The 19,644-nt window shown below is 43.9% G+C and overlaps 1 protein-coding gene across 1 annotated transcript; it reads right to left on the bottom strand.

Annotated features, from left to right (window-relative positions):
- Positions 1-48: 48 nt before the first annotated feature.
- IL7R (interleukin 7 receptor) lies at positions 49-17,738 on the bottom strand. Its single transcript, XM_005432918.4, has 8 exons — positions 17,516-17,738; positions 11,710-11,848; positions 10,232-10,386; positions 8,499-8,653; positions 7,243-7,420; positions 6,311-6,401; positions 4,318-4,393; positions 49-2,946 (listed from the first exon to the last, which is right to left on the bottom strand). The coding sequence occupies exons 1-8, from the start codon at positions 17,613-17,615 to the stop codon at positions 2,443-2,445; spliced, it is 1,398 nt and encodes a 465-aa protein (XP_005432975.1). The 5' UTR covers positions 17,616-17,738; the 3' UTR covers positions 49-2,442.
- Between the last annotated feature and the right edge of the window lie 1,906 nt (positions 17,739-19,644).

Here is a 19,644-nt window from a genome sequence, read left to right as displayed (position 1 = left end):
TCCTGATAAATATATATTAGAAGACTGAATTACAGCAGCATAAATAAGTCATGCAAATATCCATGTTGTTTTAATACAGTGACACCACGGTAAAACCAAAGTTACATGTTATCTAATTAAATAAAGGTAATAAGACATAGAAAAAAGAATGAATGTTTAAATATTAGCAGCTACGCAAAAGTGCGAGTACTACATAGAAAACATATAACTATTTCAGAGTGATTGAAGTAAATAAACATCAGGTTCCTACTACTTTTCCCATATTAAAGGCAAACACTATGTTTCTACTGATTTTTCTATATTAAATGCAGTATACCTTTCTGGACAAACAAAGACTACTATACATGGTAACCTATTGCCTAAACAGTGCAAATAAACATTTCTGATGTCCCTTTTAATCCTTAAAAATGTGTGTGTGAGTTCAAAACAAGCATAGCACATACTGTACAGGATTTTTCTGATGCAGTTTTGCTTCTTTCTCTATCCTGTTTTTGTCTGTTACTGTAACTGGAAGAGGACGACTTTCCAGCCCAGTCTGTCTGCATCTACAACTGCACTGTGCAAGTCAGCACAGTATGAGCATTACCAGAGGCTCTTTTAAAAAAGAAATACAAGCATTATAAAGCAAATGAAAGTCCAGGGCTTTCGCCTTTTCCTACTTCATTAATCAATGTTTAATACGGCAAGAAACAGCAATAAAAAACATTCTGTAAAATGACACTGGAATGCCTTGACCAAATCCTCAGCCCCTTTGCACGCAGAGACTGTAAGGTTATCCCCATGTGAAGGTTTTCCTGGTGTCAGGTGGAGGTGGAGTGCTGTCTTGGGAGTTTTTCTCCAGCAGGCTACATCATATATAGATAGCAACATCTCAGTGGCTCTTACCAGTAAGAACAAATTCTAGCAGCTCTGAAGATGAGAAAGGACTCTTTTACCCTTAGCCTTTGGGAATGTGAATACATTTTGGGAAAGGAGAATTTCAAGCAGCTAGAGGAACTGAGACTGCCCAGTAGGGTGAACCCCGATCCCAGAGCACAGCAAAGTGGCTTGGATTTCCCATGGCCACACTGCTTGGCTGTCATGCAACCATGTGGCTGTAGCAGTTTCGTCTGCAAGCATGTGCTCTGCAATGCATGGCATCCTAGAGAGGCTGCGAAGTGGCTCAGCCATCTCTGTGTGACAGCAGGTGGGGAGCTCCTTAGGGCTGGGCACAGAGCCCACAGAAGGGTGAAAGGGAAGGGACAGGATGCCTTTCTCCATAATAACATTTAAAAAACAAACAAAAAAAGGTATCTCCAGGCCATATTTTTTACAAGGTACATTAAAAAAAATGCAGGTCTTCTAATCACTGGCAGGATCCATGACACTCCATCCATCTTCCTAGGTCAGATGTTGCATGAGAACATTACCTGGCTAAATTCGAAGTATTGTCATGCAGCCACAACCACTAGGAATAATGCTAGTAAACAAACACAGTCCTCTCAGCCCTTCTGTCCTGGAAAGTACTTACATGCTGCACTAATATTTGCAAAACAGCTGCAGAGAAAGACAGCATCATGCATTTTACAGCCCCAGCTGAGTTTACGGGAAGAGATGGGACTTCACTTTTCATTGATATAATTTTGTTTTCTTAGCTAAACGTTGCTAGTACATGAAATACTAAAGATCTTTAATATATAGCACTAGCAGAAATACCTGTGTATCCTAAAGTTGGCCCCAGGGCAGTTCTTTACCAACAGCAAAAAGCAGTCTCATGTAGGGTTTTGCTTTGTTTTACTCTCTCTCAAAAATCCCCAAAAACCTCAATGTAAGAAAACATCTTCTTAAAGTGAGTCAGTGTCCATGTGCCCTTTTACCTGGAGGCTCAGCAGACTCGCTTTGCAGTGACCAAGCTCCTGAATCCCCTGGCAACTAATGCTTGATAGCAACTCTCATTTACTGGCGTTTTGCAAACTCATGGACTTCCACTGACTGCAGAGGAATTGCTCCTGACATGTCACTTTATAAAAGAGATTGGATTCTAGTTAACTTGAATTTTTTGCTGTATATCTTGCTTATGCATTAATAAGAGCTTAACTCTGCAACCAAGAGGTTAACAGAAGAGTTTAGAAGACAATAGTTAACTTTTATGAGACGGCTGTGATCCTCAGCTAGGACTGCAGTGTCATTGCTCTGGATTAATCATATCTGAAGATTTGATAAGAAAGTCAGATTCAATTAAAGTCAATTTCTGCTGCGGTGGAGATGGCTGCTGGCATACTGAGAGCTAAGGTTAGGCCACTTGTCCCTGAAACATAGGAGAACCTCCTTCCTCGCAGGCACAGCGTCGCACTGCAGCTGGGTGTGTTGCAGAGGCTCAGAGGGTGCAGGATGACAAAACAGAAAGCTTCAGTGTCCTGCTTGTGTTAGAGATAAAAAAGTATGTTGCCATCCCTGTAAGGTTTACTGAATTTTATAGAAACTAGACATAGTGACATAGGCTTCCTCATTGTTTGGTGACCTCATTTCACTGGTAGGCAGTGTCTGGGACACAGTGTCACCATTGAGGGGTTCTGGTCCAGGCTGGTCAGAGAGATCTGGGGGAGGAGTGGAGGAAAGGTTGAAACCATCATTGCACAGGGGCACCCCATTGCTGTGGCACACCTTGTACGTGCTGGAGCTGCAGTTTCCTTCGGTGACTGCCAACTGGTTTGTGCCCAGGAGCTTGTGCAAGGCTTCAGCCGGCCAGATTCCTCCGTATGTCACAGACAGATTTAGATTGCTTTTGTCTGTCATCGCAGGGATCATCTTCAGGTCTGATCTGCTCTTAAATTTTTCTGGAAGGTTTGTCTCTGGAGAAGTTGATGGCTGCAGAAAATTTTCCAGTTCAGCTTTTGCTCGAATGCCATCCACTTTATGGATATGAACGTAACCAAAACTCTCTGGGTTAAAGCTTATATCAAAATTCTGCATGGCAAAGGGAACAGCATGGTCAGTTAACAGTGGGTATTAGCTTAAGAGAAAATGTGCTCTGATACTTTGTTTGCTTTTAGAAAGGTATCTGTCATTTCTTTAACTCTGAAAGTAACCCTGAGTGAGCTGAACAGTAGGTTAGCAGAGAATAAACTGTCACGTGGCTTAAAATCCTTTTCCGTATTAATCTGAATCTATCCATTGGCCTCCTGCAGGCAGCATCACTCTCCAGAGCATTTTGTGCTCTACCAAATGTGGTGGGAACTGGAGTTTCAGAGACTTTTCTGAGCCATGCATCTATTGCACACCAGTCATTTCACAGGAATGAGTGTGCCAACCCAGGCAGTTCCTTTCAGTTTTACCTTCCTAATTTAGCAGTGAGGGAAGTAAAAATTTGACATGACTTCCTGAAACACATGAGGAATCCCTGCACTGGGGAGCACAGGGAATAGGAGAGTTGTCTGAGACCTCTTATTAAATTAAAAACGTGTTAATAACGTACCAACTGGAGAGAGCAGCACTAATGAGTTTCTTAGCAAAAAAATGCAGTAGCCATATAGTTTTAAGGCAACAAGTTAATCCCCCGTCCTACAGTTTGTAACATTTGTCTCTCTGGCTTTTATCTGGCATGGTGTATGAACAATTCTGCTGGCAATATAAGGGTATATGGGCATCAACAGGGATGTTTGCAAAGGGTCCCCATCCAGCCCCACTTTTACAGTTTCATAGAATCACCAAAGTGTCTCAGTTGGAAAGGACCTCTGGAGTCTAACCGGTCAACCTTCTGCCAGAAGCAGGAATCGGATTAGGTTATCCAGAGCCCTATCAAGCCAAGCCTTTGAACATTTCCAGCAAAGGAGAATCTACTTTTCTAGGCAACCTACACAATGCTTAATTGTTCTGTTGGAGAAAAGAAGCTTTCATATATTCAGATGAAATTTACCCTGAAGTAACGTGTCTGTTGCCTCTGGTCCTGCCACCATGCAGCCTTGTGGCAACAGTACCTTCACCATCTCTCTACCTACACTTTAGGTATTGGAAGGCTGTGATTAGTAGCCCCCACCCCAAGCTTTCTTTTTTCTATAAACAAACTCAGTTCCTTCAGCCTTTCTTCATATATCAAATTCTCCATCTGTCTGTAGCTACTTTGCACAAGTCAAAGCTTGGGCATCAGTTGAATTGTCTGTTATTTCCATACCCTGGACTAGCATCTGCCTGTGCAAATGTGGGCTCTCCTCAGTGAAATGTAGAAGTAATTTCTGAAAGATGTCCCAGTTCAAGCAAATGCATCTACTCTCTCTCACGTGTGTTAGTTTCATTCCCAATGGTTTACACTCAGTTGAAAGCAACAGTGGAAGTACATACATTTTTTGGCTTCTTGCATAGTTGCTCCAGCGTTTTTTTATGATCGGGAAGATTTGGCCACACAGCAGGCTTGATCCTGAAACAGCAACAGTAGACAAAAGGTGGTTCAACAGCAGCAATAGAGGGACATGTTGAGATACCAGAGGTTCATATTGCATCATTTGTACTTATTCTCATAAAGACTGAGGGCTGGCTTGCATTACTCAGAATAACAACAGAGAAGTCTCAGAATAAAACAAAGAGAGGAGAAGAGGAGTCATAAAGGTCACTGAATAGTCATTGTTCTTTTGAGTGCACAGATTGTCACAGTTAAAGAAAGATGCTTCACCAAGTACTGGAAAAGGAGCAAATGATGCCAGCAAAGAGCTCGTTTGCATCTAACAGTGTTAACAGGGTTTTACATGATGACACCAATTTCTGCAAGTGAAAAAAGATGCTGTGGTTCAAGTGTAAATTTGCTGATATTTGCCTCTGCATGTTTATGTGTCAAAGAACTGTGCATTGTCCCACTCCTTGGCCAGTTATCTGTGCTTCAGATAGCCGTGTTGTAGCCTTGTCCCACTGGTCTCATTTTTACTGCCTTGATTAGCAAAGTTCTCATGCTGTGCTGCTGGAAACCCTCAGCAATGGTACATTTGGAGAATATTGCCCAACTGACATTAAATCTTGCAGTAATATAGGTACAGCTATAGATGTATATGAATATATATTTTGTTTTATATATGTGTCTGTATATATGGAGATATATATACACACATGTATAAAATCCTCTTCTTTTTAAAAGGGAAATATCTGGGTTCAAGAAGTCTTTTTTTTCATGAGCATGTTTTTACATAAGCAGAACTTCTAGCACAGTTAGAGAACTGCAGGTGCTCAGCAACAGTAAAAAGCAAGAGCTAGAAATCTCAAGCTACATCTACACTTGCAAATAAAACAGCACCAGGGAGCATTGTCTGGCAGATAACTCCGGTGCCTAAAATGTTTAATTATTAAAATTGTTCTTGGCATGGTTTGACAGAGGCCAACTAGCATATTCCCATATTCCCCTTGTGTAATTTAGGAGTTAGCACAGCCCAAGTGTTGTCCCCAGAAAGCAACTCGCATGCAGCCCTCTCTCTGGATGTCAGTGGAGCTGGATGTCATGGATGGGCTGCTCTGAAAGCCATTGAACAGCCCTGGGCTTTCTGCCTTGTGAGGGCTCCCTCTCCTATGGTTAAACTTGGGAGTTTCTCATTTTAGATTCTGGTTTCACCAGATTTTCTACATACTTGTTAATTTTCTTAAGTTTGTCAACACTTCTATTACATAGAAGCATATATAGCCACATATTTAAAAAATATTTTACTGCTGTGTAGCCAATATATCAAAAAAACCCCAATGCAGACACAGGGCTGCCTGTGTAATGAATGTATCTCTGGTCCCGTTCTGCCATGACTGCTTTGGTGGGGGATGTGGAGCCTGATTTTGCCACATGGCTGGCTGGATGTGGACGTGGCCGGGCTGGTGGTCGACACCATCAAGCCCTCGCTGCAGAGAGCTGTGCCGTGCTGCTTCTGAAAGTGCTGCAGAGCAAAGGCTCCACTGACTCAGCCTATGAAAGGAAAAGAGGCAATCTCCCCAGTATACCATTTCCACACCTCTTGGGACTTTACTAAAGCTCGCTTTCTTTTCTGGATCTTGCTTGAAGCTTTTGAGTCAGATTTGTCTCCAATGAGACACTGACTCTGCAAGTGTTCCCTTGGTGACTTCAGCTCCCCAAAGGTTTCAGTGTTTTGATCCCAAGACTGAAGTCTGCTCAAAGCGGTAAGTTATCCTCTTCCTGCCAACACCCCCTCTTGTATTGCCCATTTCTACTTTTTTCCTGCTTTTGCTTGATATAGAGGTCTAGAGATGGAAAGAGAATAGTTCACAAGTATAAGAAGGAAAGCAATAAGAAGTATCAGAACAGGATTGGCTTCCAACACTTCTTCTGATACAAAGGGACTTAGATTACCTGTTTTCCCAAAAAGTTATGATCAGGACAACCATGACAATGGAGAGTATGAATCCCAGGATGGAGAGTATAAGCACAACCACGCTGCTGTCTAAAGAAAAACAAAGAACATCAGTCAATACATCTAAACGTCTCACTGTTAAGCCACCATGACTGTAATTTATCAGGTGATAAATTAGAAATTAATGCCAAGCATTGCACTTGCCTATCATTGGGCTGGTGCAGTGGTGCATTTCTCCTGTCTCCCTGAAGGAGGAAAGAGGTAGGCGACCGGAACATCAGCACTTGGCTGAGCTCCAAGCTGGGTTCCCAGATTGGATTAAAGCAGCTCAAAGTCTGCTTTCACTTTCAGTGCATGGAGCCACTGCTCGCTGCATCCTTACAGCAGCACTGAAGTGACTTCCAACAGACATAATGCCAAGGTACCTTGGGGGACCCTAAGGACCAGAAGGATTATTCACATTTACAAGTGCGATGATGAGATTTTATCCCATATTGTATTTGTGATTAAAGTGCCATGCTTGCACACAGATCCAGGGCCCTGAAATGGGGCATGTTTCATTGCTCTTTGTGCCTTACCTGAAACACTCAGTGCAAGCTGGTTCTTTTCCCTGCACACCAGCAGGCAGCAAGCAGGAGTGAGTCAGTCTTCCCCCTCCCCTCATGTCCTTACAGCGGCACTGCATATGGTCTTACTACCCCTGAGTGAGATTTAGTTTTGTGTGGAGAGTCAGCCCCAGACCAGAGCAATACAGCCGCTTTCGGGGCCATCTCCTCCAGGGTGCCTGGTGCCTGTGAGGGCTGACCCTGCCATGGCTGTGGGCTCTTCCCTCCCCGTGCTCTTGTCCCTGCTGCTGCTGGGGATGGCCAGGGAGCCAAGGGCCCCTAGCTCTGCTTTCTGCCAGGTGGACCAAAGTGGTTTCTGCCCTTACAGCTCTCTGTGGAATGCTGCTCTCTTGCAGTTCTGAAGCTCTGGGAAGTGCTCCATTCACTCCACGTGCCCTTAAAATAATCTCCATTGGGCTGAGAACGTACTTTCACCTCATACGATGCATCATTTTCGAGGTTTTTCCCCAGTAATTTTATCTGAAGGTACGGCGTCTCTATTGTCTAAACACACACATAAAAATCTGATTAATTTTCTAGAAGATACAGGAAAAGTTTAACTTTTAAATTTCAGCAAAATGTGCAAGACCAGGTGCATCCTTGCAGTACCATGCTGTTTGCTCCATGTCTTTGGTTATTATACAGGTGGTCATCAGGCCATCAGCCTAGTTTAACAGCAAGGTAGCCCAGCCAGCCAGTATCGAGAAGAAAGACAAACACCAGGTAAAAGCTTCTTGGAAAACAGCTTGAAGTATTAACTGTGCTTTGCTACCACCTGCACTGCAGTGGGAAATGCATGCTTCCTTGGGGAGGCTCAGAAGAGAGAGGGGAAAAATACATTTGTGCAGCATAAAAAGACAGCTTCTGAAAGAGCAGCTACAGGAAAGAAGCTGAAATCCCACAGCGCAGCTCTGGTGCTCTTTGTTTCAGTGCATTTCATTGCCTGAAACCTTTTTCTACTTACAGTTCTCCTCTGTTCCTGCTGTAAGAAACAGGTACAGTCCACGCTTTCAAGCATCTGGACTAGTGTTTGCACAGGTGCTCTTGTGACAGGGGACACAGAGGTCTCAGCAGCTGGGCAGCCCACACCAGATCCAGTTCACAAGCTGCTGCAGCTTGAGACACCGTCTGAGGGTGGGAAAGCTGCAGGGCTGCACCCGAAGCCTGGAGAGGCTCAGTGAAAAAGGGACACAAAGAAACTATTGCTAAATAAGAAAAGGGGTCGTTCAATTTACTGACTGATGAGCGTAGAAAATAAAAGCAAAACCACCGTAACAACATAGCAAGCCATCCAAACACTTAGGATTATGTCTTAGATTAGATTAGGCATTATGTCTTCCCACTGCAAAGCCCAAACAAATAAAACTTCATTAGCCCAGAGAAGTGTATAACAGGCATGGATGCTGTCGGTCTGGAATTGTTTTGACTGATGACATTTCCAAATGCCAAACACTGTATCTTTCCAAGTTTTCAGCTGGAGAACTGTAGAAATGCAGATCTGAAGGTTTTTACATGGTCTGGTATTTCTGGTAATGTTTAATTTTGGAAATTAGTGTAAGCTCACCAACACATCATCACTTACCTTCCAAGTACCCTCTTCCTGCCGATAGGCTATTTGGTGTATTAATTTGTCCCTTAAGTATTTCTTCCATGAGTGTGGGGTACTATAATGAATAAGATATTCATTTGCTTCCTTTTGGTATGTGATGTTTATATTGAATGGTACTTCAGGCTTAACTGCAAATGATAACAAACCAGGATATAACAGGAGTAGCACAATGTTACTACAAAATAAACAGGTTTTGAAAAGCAAGAAGTAACTTCAAGTTACACTCCCATCAGGGTGACCTATCTTGAGCGAGAGCTGGCCTGAGCTGGATGAGCCTCATGCTGAGCCCCAGCTCATCCTTACACCTAGGTCCTGAGACTTCCTAGGGATGTGCCATTTAGTCTTGGAAAGCAATTTCTGAGCAGCCCCACTTCTGCGGTAGTGTTGCTTGAAGACCTGAAATTCAGCCCCTCTAACCCATGCTCTGAGATGGAGGCCCCATGGCAAAACCCGTTGCTGTGCTGGGAGGAAGGCACTGGGGAGCAAACTGGGCATGGGTGCAACTGCTGGTGGTCGTCAGGGTGGTGGGGTAGGCGTAGGGACAAAGTATGACAGTGTTAGATATAACAGAGGGGGCTGTGGCTCCAGGCCCTGGCTATGAACCCACACCTGACCTGGTCTGCAGGAGACTGTCAAATGACCGCCTGTGCCAGTACATGCATTCCAAAGTGCAGCCCTCAACACTGTCCCCAAGCTGTCCCTGAGGTCTGCAGGAACCTGTCTCTGTGCTCCTGATGCTTCCTGAATGTGCCATGTAAAGTACGCCAGCTTTCACAGGAACAGAGACCCCACTTCTTTCCTCTCAGGAAAATGCATATAGCCAGAAATTAGGCCCATTCCTTCTGAAGCCCCCAAATACTTAAACCTTCCATGTGGGACCCACAGTTTCTAGAGGAGAGACCACCAAAGATGGTCCAGGCTGGCCCATAAACTGAGAGGTAATGTAAGATTATTAGAAAACTACTGGACTGGGGCAGAAACGTTTCATAAAAGACAGATGTTGCAGAGCCTATTGCCAAAGGAAGGCAAAGCAGTATGGCACCACAGCAGAACAGAGCCACGCTACATGGGCTTCTCTGCAGCCCTTGAATGAGACCAGCTCCCCAGAGGGATAAGTACTAAGAAGCCCCTCTTTCCCTAGGTTCCCTATTTCTCAGCTCAGGCAGGTCCCCAGCACAGTTTTGACAAGCCTGTCCTGGGCTCTCGGCATCCCTTCGCTGTGGGATGCCTGAGCGCCATGTTCAGACAACAGGCTTCACCAAGAAGCAAGGTGCAAAAAAGTGAGATCTTGCAACCTCGGTGTCCCTGTGCTACCAAGCTCACACTAGACTTGGGGTGGTCAGTCCTGGAAGCACACAGTCCCTAGGAAGAGATGAACAAAATGTCCCTGCTGGACAGTTCATCCTTGCCTAGGAACAGCTGCTTCACCAAGTGCATGACTCAGTCTGTGTCCAGGTCAGGGCAGTGTCAAAATAGGCCAGAATTCAGCGGCACTTTTTGAATGGAGGTTAGACATGTCTGGCTTGGAAGCAAGGGGAACACCACACACTGCCAACACCCCAATCCGAGCTACATGCTCTGCTAGGACACTGTTTTATACTGCCTCTGTGTCATCCAGATTGATGCTTAGGCTTTGCACTAGGCTGGTTTTTTTTCCTTCAGTAACTCCTGTGTCTTAAAAACATCTAAAATGTTCAGTGTCTTACCAATGTCAGTTACAACCAGACTCTTGCAGATCCTTCTCTTCATCTCAGTGTCCATGCAAAGGTCTTTGTTGGAGAGTATATCACTGAATTCTAGGAAATACACATCTTCCTGTTTCTCCATATTGAAGCACACGTAATTGCTGTCTTCCTTGGTACTGTTGACCGAAGTGACACAATGTTAATTTTTTTCTCAGTCTTACTGTAACATAGTAAGAGGTGAATCCTGGTTGCTCCTTTCACATTAACTGAAGTGAGACTCCATGTGAAATAAGAAAAAAATGCCACAGAAATAAGGACTTTAAAAGATTGATAGTGTTTTTCCTTATGGTCCTTGAGGACAATACTCAAGTGACATGTATCCAAGTAAGAGTCCTGGAGCTCTCCAAGAAAAAAATGCAATTATTAAATTGGAGATGTATGTGTTAAAAACCTTTGTGTCTTTAAAAATTATCTTACTGGTGCCACTTTTAAATATAGGGCAATAGATTTGGATGCTCACTGAAGATAAAGACAAATTTCTTATTGACCAAAGTTGTAGCAAATACAGGCTCAAGTCAGCCAGGCCGTGAAAGGGTCCTATGGCACAGTTTCAGCAGTGGAAACATATCTGTGTGTTCCTCCATCCGTGCGACACCCGTGTTTGAGGACTTTCATAAAATTTCAGCCAAAATCCAGAATCAATCTCATGAAATAGAAAGATTCTAATAAACTAGGTGGAAAAAAAGTAGTGATTACAATAGCATGATAAAAAAAAAAAAATCTGCTTCTGCTGGCTGCCACAGAACTTTCAGTTTCAGGAAAAACAGGCAAAGGGAAAAGCAGAAGTATTCTAAAGAAACCAAACCTGAGCTTCTTCAACTTGGTGTATCACTTAAAAAGAAGGTGGAAAAGAGTTTCAAGAAGAAACTCAAAAAGAAGTGGAGATGATTGATGTGTTTCATAACTGTCTGGGTTTTGTATATTCATTCCAGTGTGTGCAAAGACAACTGCTTAATTTTTTCCTTACCTACATAAAGGCATTTTCACTGCAGTAGAAAATCAGCCTTCTTGCCAAAGAATTTTCTGTGGGAAGGGTCTGCCTCTTCAAAAACTTTTTTACTTTTCACTTGATAAAGGCTAGGTTTGATTTCCTAACCATATCATTTGATTTAATGGAAAAATGCTCAGTTCATGCTAGGCTGCATCTGTAATTAAAGGTGTCCCAGAGAAAGAGAGGCAAGATCAGGACTATCAGAGACATTATAAAGCCCTTTACAGACCCTTCCAGATGACTTTTTTTCTTGTTAGGGAAGTTATGTTCTATTTCAGTAAACTCTTCTTCTTTGCTGAATAGAGTAGTCAAGCTCAGCAAAACACTCTGAAACAGAATTTTGTCTAGCTTTGCTGTTCCTGTGTCCCAGCATAGGGCACCAGGATTCACCAGGGCTTAGCACTTTGCTTTCCAGAAGTTTACCAAAGGATGGACTGATAGCACTTACCACAGGGATAGGGTATAGTTAGTGTTGTGAGGAGGCAGCTCAGTAAAATTGCAGGTTAGGCTGCTATAGGAACCCTTAAATTCCAGATGACTGAAACAGTCGATGTCAAAATTGTCTGGTTCATCATCTCCAAAAGTCCCTAAGGAGAGATTAGTAGGATGTTACTGAAGCAAACCCATGAGTGTATTCAATTTGCAGCTCCGTTGTATAGGAGGTTGTTTCTTTACATGGTTGCCTGAAAGGAAAAGGATCGACTCACCTGTTTTGTAAGAAGCAAAGAAAGCTTGTTCAAAATGAAATTAAAGGCCACTTGCACCTTTCAGGTTTGCTTTCCCTGCATGCCAGTGAAGCCCTGCCACTTACCACGCACATAGATAGATTCTGCATCACTGGTCTGTGAACTATAAAAAGACATAGCGTTGCAGATGGTTTAGTCAGACAAGACACCCTACGTCTCTTCTATTAATCACTGGCAAAGAAGGGCACTGATGTTGACCTGTAAACCTCGGTAAAAAAGTCCCAGTGTCAAGTGCGAGACAGAAAAATACATTGTTCACACGGCAGTTTAATTCCTCCTAAGTCTGAGCCAGGGACAGGAGCATTCTCATTTTAAAATTATGGATAAACTTTATGCCAAGATAACACCAGGACCTACTCTATCTGAAAATCATCTCAGAACTTTCTCAAACAGGTTTTCCTATTAGGAGCCACAAAATTCTGCTATCCTGGGGCATGCGAAGCAGGGCAAGACATGTTCATGGTGCCTGCTGAAAAGCAGATTATTCAAGTCAAGGACTGAAACACTTAAAAATAATTAGGACAGAAATATGCACTGGGGGATATACTCTGCACAGTCACTACCAGAGGTGTCTGGGACTGATGCTTGAGGGTAACATCTGTTCAAGAGCAAGGGCTAGTTTCAACGGGAGTTTTTGTATGGGAATTTTAGCTCAAGACAGCCTGAAATTGCATCAAACACCTTGTAGCTCCAAAGTGGCAGATCCACACCAGAGAATGCATGCTCAGCAGTTGCCATGGCTTCACCTGCATCAGGACCAGCCATGCTGCAGGTGGCCAAGCACGCCCAAACAGCATCCTCTGGCCTCTGCTCTGCCCCTGCCTGTGCTGTGATGGTCTGGCCTGTCACCAGGTTCCTGAGAAGACTGGAAAATTAAATGGGTGGGTTTAGGAAAGCAAGAGTATTTCGGTATCATGAGATAATTAAGCCACATTTTGATTATACTGCAAAGTTTTCTGAAATGTCACAAATTTGGGCTCAGGAGGGAAAGCTCAGACTTTCTGCCAGAATGCTTGGCTTCCTGCAGATTTGCTTTGATGACTAATAACACAATCACGATTTGACTAAGAGCTTATGTCTCAAGTCCTACACTTGGCAGGTATGAGGTCAGTGAAGCAAAACCTGATGCTTCTGAGAGGAGTCCTCTCCAGTGGAAACTGCCGGTTCAGCCTCATTTCATAAAATCTCACCTACTGTAGATGAGCAGACAGGGAAAGGGTAATTGCCGTGACCCCTTAATGGATCCTCGGGGCAGGAGTGTCTCTGCCTTCTTTTACCAGTGGTTAAGGGTAGCTGTGGTGATACATAACCCTCTTTCCCATGTCCAGCGGCTATTCCCCATCCCCTACTTGGTGTCCTCCTACCCACTGCTCAGGCGTGGCCTTGTCATGCAGGGCACCTACCACAGCAAGAACAGGACCGTGGCTGCTCTGGGCATATAGGTGACTCACACTCACTAACAGTGTGGGAAAATGCCCATGGAAACATTTCAAATGGAAAATCCCTCCCAGAGGAAATGATGGTCATCTCTGCTGTCACTTAGGTGAAATGAATCACTGAGACATGACCAGCTACTTGGATACCAGTTTCGTAGTCCTGCTGGTGATGCCTTGGCCAATCCTGCCAGTGCACACCGAGACGCACAGACCATAGACCTAGTCCAGCATGGGAGCACATCTGAAGATCTGAAACGGTCATAGTTTGACAGCAGGTAGAAAGCAGGGGAGAGCTTGTTGATTGCCTTAAAATCTAAGTAAAGAGCATTATGCCACAGGGTCACTATCAGCAGCACTTCCTTCTGACCTCGGAGCTGAGGTGCATCTGGATCAGCTTTTGAGTAAGAAAAGAAATTCAGAAGTCAATCAGGAATGTAGAGAAAAATGCAAAAGCAGTGTGGGCAGGGACTAGGAAGGGGGCTGCTCCCACCAGTGCCTGTGGCAGGCAGCAGGAGGGATGGGAGCATCTGATGCTGCACTAATCTGGAACTCAGCAGCAGATCTGTCCCCTGTGCTAAGATGTAGTGGCCATTTACCACCATGAGCAACCAGTGCTAAGGGGCAATTACTGATCTCACTGCAGCTCTGGTGGGGTCTGTCCCAGGGGTAGCTCAGCTCTCCCTGAAAGGCATCAAAATGCTGTGCCTTCCACCAGCGGTGCTGCTTTGAGGGATAATCTGTGCAGTACAGCCACAGACAAGGCAGGTGCTGTACAGAGTTACTCTACTTGACCACTACATTCAAGAGGTCAGTGCAACTCCAGGACAAACCCTGCAGCAGTTTCCTACATGTTGAAATACATACATCTTGATCAATGCAGCCCTGAGACATTTGGGCAGACATACATGTACAGAAATGTGTATTACATAAAATTACATATTTGCAGGTAAAAATGTGTGCATACAGATACACACGTATTCAAAATTCAGGGGATAACAACTAAGCTGAAATGAATCTGCGTAAAATGGAAAACCCCCATATTTTGTATAGATAGATACACCCAAAACTCAAATGTCACATTTTACGCCTCTCTAAGACTTTACTTGCAATTACCAGGAGACTGACTTATTTATACTGATAGATACCTCAAGACATTAAAACTTACGAGCTAGGATGACCTATCTTCCTTTATATGAGAGAGAGAGAGATACTTCTTGGTGCTCTCTGTACATGCAGACTACATATATCTGATTTTGCATAAACACACAGACCTGATAATCATCATATTAATAAACGGCATATGAGAAACAACTTTTTAGCTGGCTGCTGCTGCTTTGCAGAGATGTGACAGAACTCTTAATTCATATTCTATCTGGCTTACTGCAAAATGAAAAGAAAGAAAAAGGCTTTATCCTGCAGTTTCAACAGCCATGTAAGGTTTCACCAGCACAGTGCACCTTTGATACTGCACTGGAAGGAAAGCTGACTTTGCCTCTTTGACACCAAATTTTCACATTGTGATTATGTGATTCCTTATTCATGGAAACAACATCATAAACATAGATAATTAAATAATAATTAAATGATAATTAAACCTCATAAACAATGTTAAGTAAGCAATTTGAAATGTTTTTTCTGGTATGATTCCTCCATGACTAATTATTTTTTTTTTGTCTGACATAAATATGCATGTAGCCTCAGCTACACTTCTTCCCTAAACCTCAGAACATCCACACATGAATGTGTTTGCTATGTGAATGGTTTTGATGACTGCACCATGACTCACACTGCTAAGGACTCTTTCCACAATTTAAAGTTTACAGGATAATTTTTTTTTTTTTTTTTCCTTGAGAAGCCCAGATCAGGCAAAGCCCTGAGTCTGGCTTAGCTGAAATCAAGGCAGGGCTTGAGGTGGGGCGATTCTAAGCAGGAGTAAAACTGCTCTTAAAGCTACAGCCATGGCAGGGACTTCACAGAAATGGTTGTCTCTTGGGTTGGGGCAGCACCCAGCAGGCTGGTGCAGATCACAGCAGGAATCATGAGCCTTTACCAAGAAAGGAGTCTTAGCAGAGGCTGTGGACATGCTTCAGCTTTAAAGTCTGAAGCCACCGCGACTAGCAACAACATGTGAAATCAATGGCACTGTTAAGCACCTGCAGAATCTGTGACTGAATTTCCAAGGACAGTGAAGTGACTGCCTCCAAAGGCGGAGTAAGGCAAGGTCTCTTGCGCTGATCTGATTTAGGAAGAACTTATTTTACTAACTGTAGTTTTGAGGTGGGTTGCATAAAAAGAACAAGGGTGGGTAGGAGGACCACTGAAGCTAGCTGAGCCATCCGTGAGCTCCTGCAGCCTGCTGCCCCCTGCTCCCCCTGCTCATGCCCTCCTGCATGGCCATGGCTGCCCCTTCTTAGCTCTGCTGACAGCTCTCCTAGGGCTTCTGGGGACCTCCACCAGCTCTGCCAAGCTGGGGGACAGCACCTGGGGGGCAGGCTGCTGCTCAGCAAGGAAGAGATGAAGGCAAAAGCTGCAATGAGCTTTTCCTTCCTCTGCCCCTAAGAAGGGGTGAGCTCATGCCTGTTTGGCTAGCAGCACTTTGACAGGAGGAAGGGCGAGTCAGAAAGGTGAAGAATGAAAGCCAACATCCATCACAGGTGAATTTACCCTGGATTGTTTAATTTATTGACCAAACCCACAAAACTCATGAAGAAATCATAAAAGCTGCTAATTGCTCAGTGGGGATTTTCTGAATCTGTTTGTCTTTAATTCTAAGCAAATTATGGTTTAGTGGAAGTTAAGTCAGTCATTCCAGCTTTTGGGAAGCCCTAAAGGTTTCAGTGACACCCATGATAAATCTCTAGGGGTTAACCATTCACCACCACTGGTGCTTGCCAAAGCTGGCTCTGAAGAGCTGCAGACTGTATAAATTAAAGGCAAATAGAAAAAAACATGGCTGTTAGATGCACTTCTGAGACACTCACTGTTTTCCTCTAACTAATAAAAATTATTGCATATATCTATCTATGTATATATGCATGTGTGCACATACATATGTGTTATATAATACGTGACACACAGGGGAAAATGAGATTCCCCGTCTGTGAGATAGCATAGGAACACAGCCATTAACTTCCTAAAAACCAAAACCTCTTTTGCTTCCAAACAAGGGAGCCCTAAAACGACCAGTAACTGAGTGAGTGCCCATGTCCTTCAGGCACAGTGCAACAAATTGTCACTACTGTTTGTTTAGTTTTAGACAAGTAAGAGTTTAACAGATCCAGGACTGAATCTGTAAATCCATTTTTTTTCAGCTGCCTTTTCAGAAAAGGGGCAGCACACTTGAAACAGTGGTTTTATTGCTGCTCTTTATGATTTCATTTTGAAGCTACTAAATAATTTTCACTTCTCTAAATGAGGTAATGAAATCTGCAATAAGATCAAATTTAAGCTGTTGAATTCATTTAGAATTATTTTGCTGAGTAAGGGATGAATGGTCTTAGTGATGGGCTGTGAGAACTCCCTGGCTGAGTTGCTGCTTCAGCCATACTACAAGGGACACTGGGACTGTGCCCCAGATATACCTGATGCAATTGCTTAAAGAAAGAGAAAAGAGAAGTGGAAAATTTGGGCCAAGTTTGAGGTACATTGAAACGTTTTCTCTGGAGGAAACTGCCAAGAAAAGCAAGAGAAGCCAGAACCTCACCCTTCTCTGATAGCAGCTCAGAGCTACCATGGACTGCAGAAGAGTCAAGCAGTACCCTACTCCCAGGCATAACTCCTCACATGAACAGTAGATATGAGAGAGGATTAATGGGTCTGATCTTGCATGCCTTCTGCATACAGCAATGGTGTCCCTCATGTCATACAAATGTGGACATTACAAGGACAGGAGACTTGGGAATTAAATTAAATAGGTATCCTCTGCCCCACATCTGCCTCAGATGCTGGCACTGGAAGAAAGAGACTGGAAGCTAAAACACTAACACGTTTAACTCCAGTTGCATTCTGGAGCTTTTAACTTAGTTTTTTCAAGGTCATACATGAGTGGAAAGATGAAGATGAAATGACTCACCATCACCATCTGCTGAGGTGCAACCACTTTCCCCAAAAGTGGTGTGAAGAAACAAGGCGAAAATGCTCAATGCTGTACTCGTCTGTGTCATCCTGAGCATGCTGCATGTGTACAGTACATGTGCGTGCGAAACCTGCACTCACTTACTTTATACTAGGCGCAGAACAAACCCATTGCCTGATAAAGAGACGTCAGGCAAGGGGAAATGTAAACATGCCGACAAGGATGACTAGTGGCAGAGAGCAGGAAGCCAGTTCGAAGATACTTGCAGAGCTTTTACTTTGAAACATGCTTCCCACTTCAAAACTAAGGACCTTCTGTATCAGGCCCACTGACACACTGGACGAAATCTGGTTAAGTCCAGTGGGTCGGGAGCACATTTTACAGATGGTTCTCCTGGCTTGGCTAGTGGGATTCTTGCTGCTGGTTTCCCTGAGAGCACAGTTTAGCCCTCTCATCCACTTTCCTCTTGATGGCGATACACAGGTCCAATCCAGATATGAAACATTGAGAGTGATATCTGCTACTTATTCTTTAAGTGTTGGCATCAAAAGCAGTGTGACCAGCAGGTTGAGGAAGGTGGTTCTGCCCCTCTACTCCATGCTGGTGAGACACCACCTCGGGTAATGTGTCCAGATCTGGAGCCTCCAGCACAGGAAAGACATGGACCTGTTGGAGTGGGTCCACTGGAGGGACACAAAGATGATAAATAATGGACCACATCTCCTATGAAGACAGGCTGAGACAGTTGTGATTATTCAGCCTGGAGAAGAGAAGGCTCCAGAGAAACCTTACTATGGCCTTTCATTATATAAAGTGTGCATAAGAAAGATGGAGAAAGACTTTTTTACCAGGGTCTGTAGTGGCAGGACAAGGAGCAACAGTTTTGAACTGGAAGAAGATAGATTTATATTGGGCATAGGGAATAAATTTTTTACGATGAGGGTGGGGAGACACTAGAACAGGTTGCCCAGAAAGATGGTAGACAGCCCATCCCTGGAAACGTTCAAGGTCAGAGTGGACAGGGCTCTGAGCAACCCGATCTAGTTAATGTCCCTGCTGACTGCAGGGTGAGGTAGAACTAGATGATTTTCAGAGGTCCTTTCCAACCCAAACTACTCCGTGGTTCTATGAAGTCCCACATAAGGCAATGCTGACCCAGAAAAGCTGTGATCTAAAAAACTAATCCTGCAAAACCTATGTCCTGAGAATGAAGTGGTACATCTCACTTTTTTTCAGGCTTTGGACAAAGCAGAGGTAGAAAGCGGAAGATCAAGAGGCGTTAAGTATTTCCTTCACACATTTTCTGTGGCTGTATACACCAACGCACACTAGAGCGTAATGCAGGGCCTTGTACTCAGCTGACTGATGTGGCTAACTACAAGTGAGATGAAGACCTGAAAGAGAAGAGCAAGCTCTGGCACAGCCCTGGCTGCACCAAAAAAGTTTTATGTTGGAGGCGTAAAATGAACTGAGGGCAAAGTTGGTAGCAATACCCAAGCAACGAGAAAAATGATGACGCTATAATCAGAAGACTCAGTATACAAACCACACCAGATTTTTCATTTGCAAGCAAATAATCTAAACCGCTCACTGAAATGATGAAAGCTCAGCTCTCATGTCTGGAAAAGTGTCCTTGCTAGGAGATCAGGGACTGTCCTCCAGTGTCACTAGCTGCCCTGAGCAGGGGGCAATGGGTAGCCAAGAGGGTGTTTCTGGGCTCCCCTGCCCCGTTTTAACCTGCCTGGAGTTAAACCATGACAAATGGGAAGAAATTGCTCCCTTTTCACAAAAGCTCAGCGAGGCTGCCCAGAAGATGGACATCTCCCATACCTCTGTCAAGTCCCTCCTTGTGGAATTACCCTGAGGCTCCCCACCAAAGCATTCCCTGAAGGTGTACTGAGGCTAGGCAGACACAGAACTTTGGATTCATTGGTCAATACGTAGGTATTTACAGCGTATACTCCTATGTCAGAGCTTTTCATGCTTTGTTCCCATCCTGCCAGTGGAAAGCATGGTTCATCTCATCCTAACACAGACAGTCAAAAGATGAAAACTAAACCCCTAAAACACATTTATTTTTCTCAATTCAAAAGAAGCTCAAAGTGAGGCATGGGGTAGATGTCTGC

Source organism: Falco cherrug, chromosome Z (assembly GCF_023634085.1).
Source record: "Falco cherrug isolate bFalChe1 chromosome Z, bFalChe1.pri, whole genome shotgun sequence".
Classification (NCBI taxonomy): Eukaryota; Metazoa; Chordata; class Aves; order Falconiformes; family Falconidae; genus Falco; species Falco cherrug.
The sequence above is the reverse complement of the archived record's forward strand: the minus strand, read 5'-3'. Positions and strand labels throughout refer to the sequence as shown.

Excerpts from the sequence above, each read along its gene's own strand:
- IL7R (XM_005432918.4), bottom strand. The coding sequence starts at position 17,615 with ATGCTCAGGATGACACAGACGAGTACAGCATTGAGCATTTTCGCCTTG. Across the intron at positions 8,654-10,231 it reads TCTGGTTGTAACTGACATTG|TTAAGCCTGAAGTACCATTC; the intron begins GTAAGACACTGA and ends TATCATTTGCAG. Across the intron at positions 4,394-6,310 it reads ATAACTTTTTGGGAAAACAG|GATCAAGCCTGCTGTGTGGC; the intron begins GTAATCTAAGTC and ends TTGCTGTTTCAG.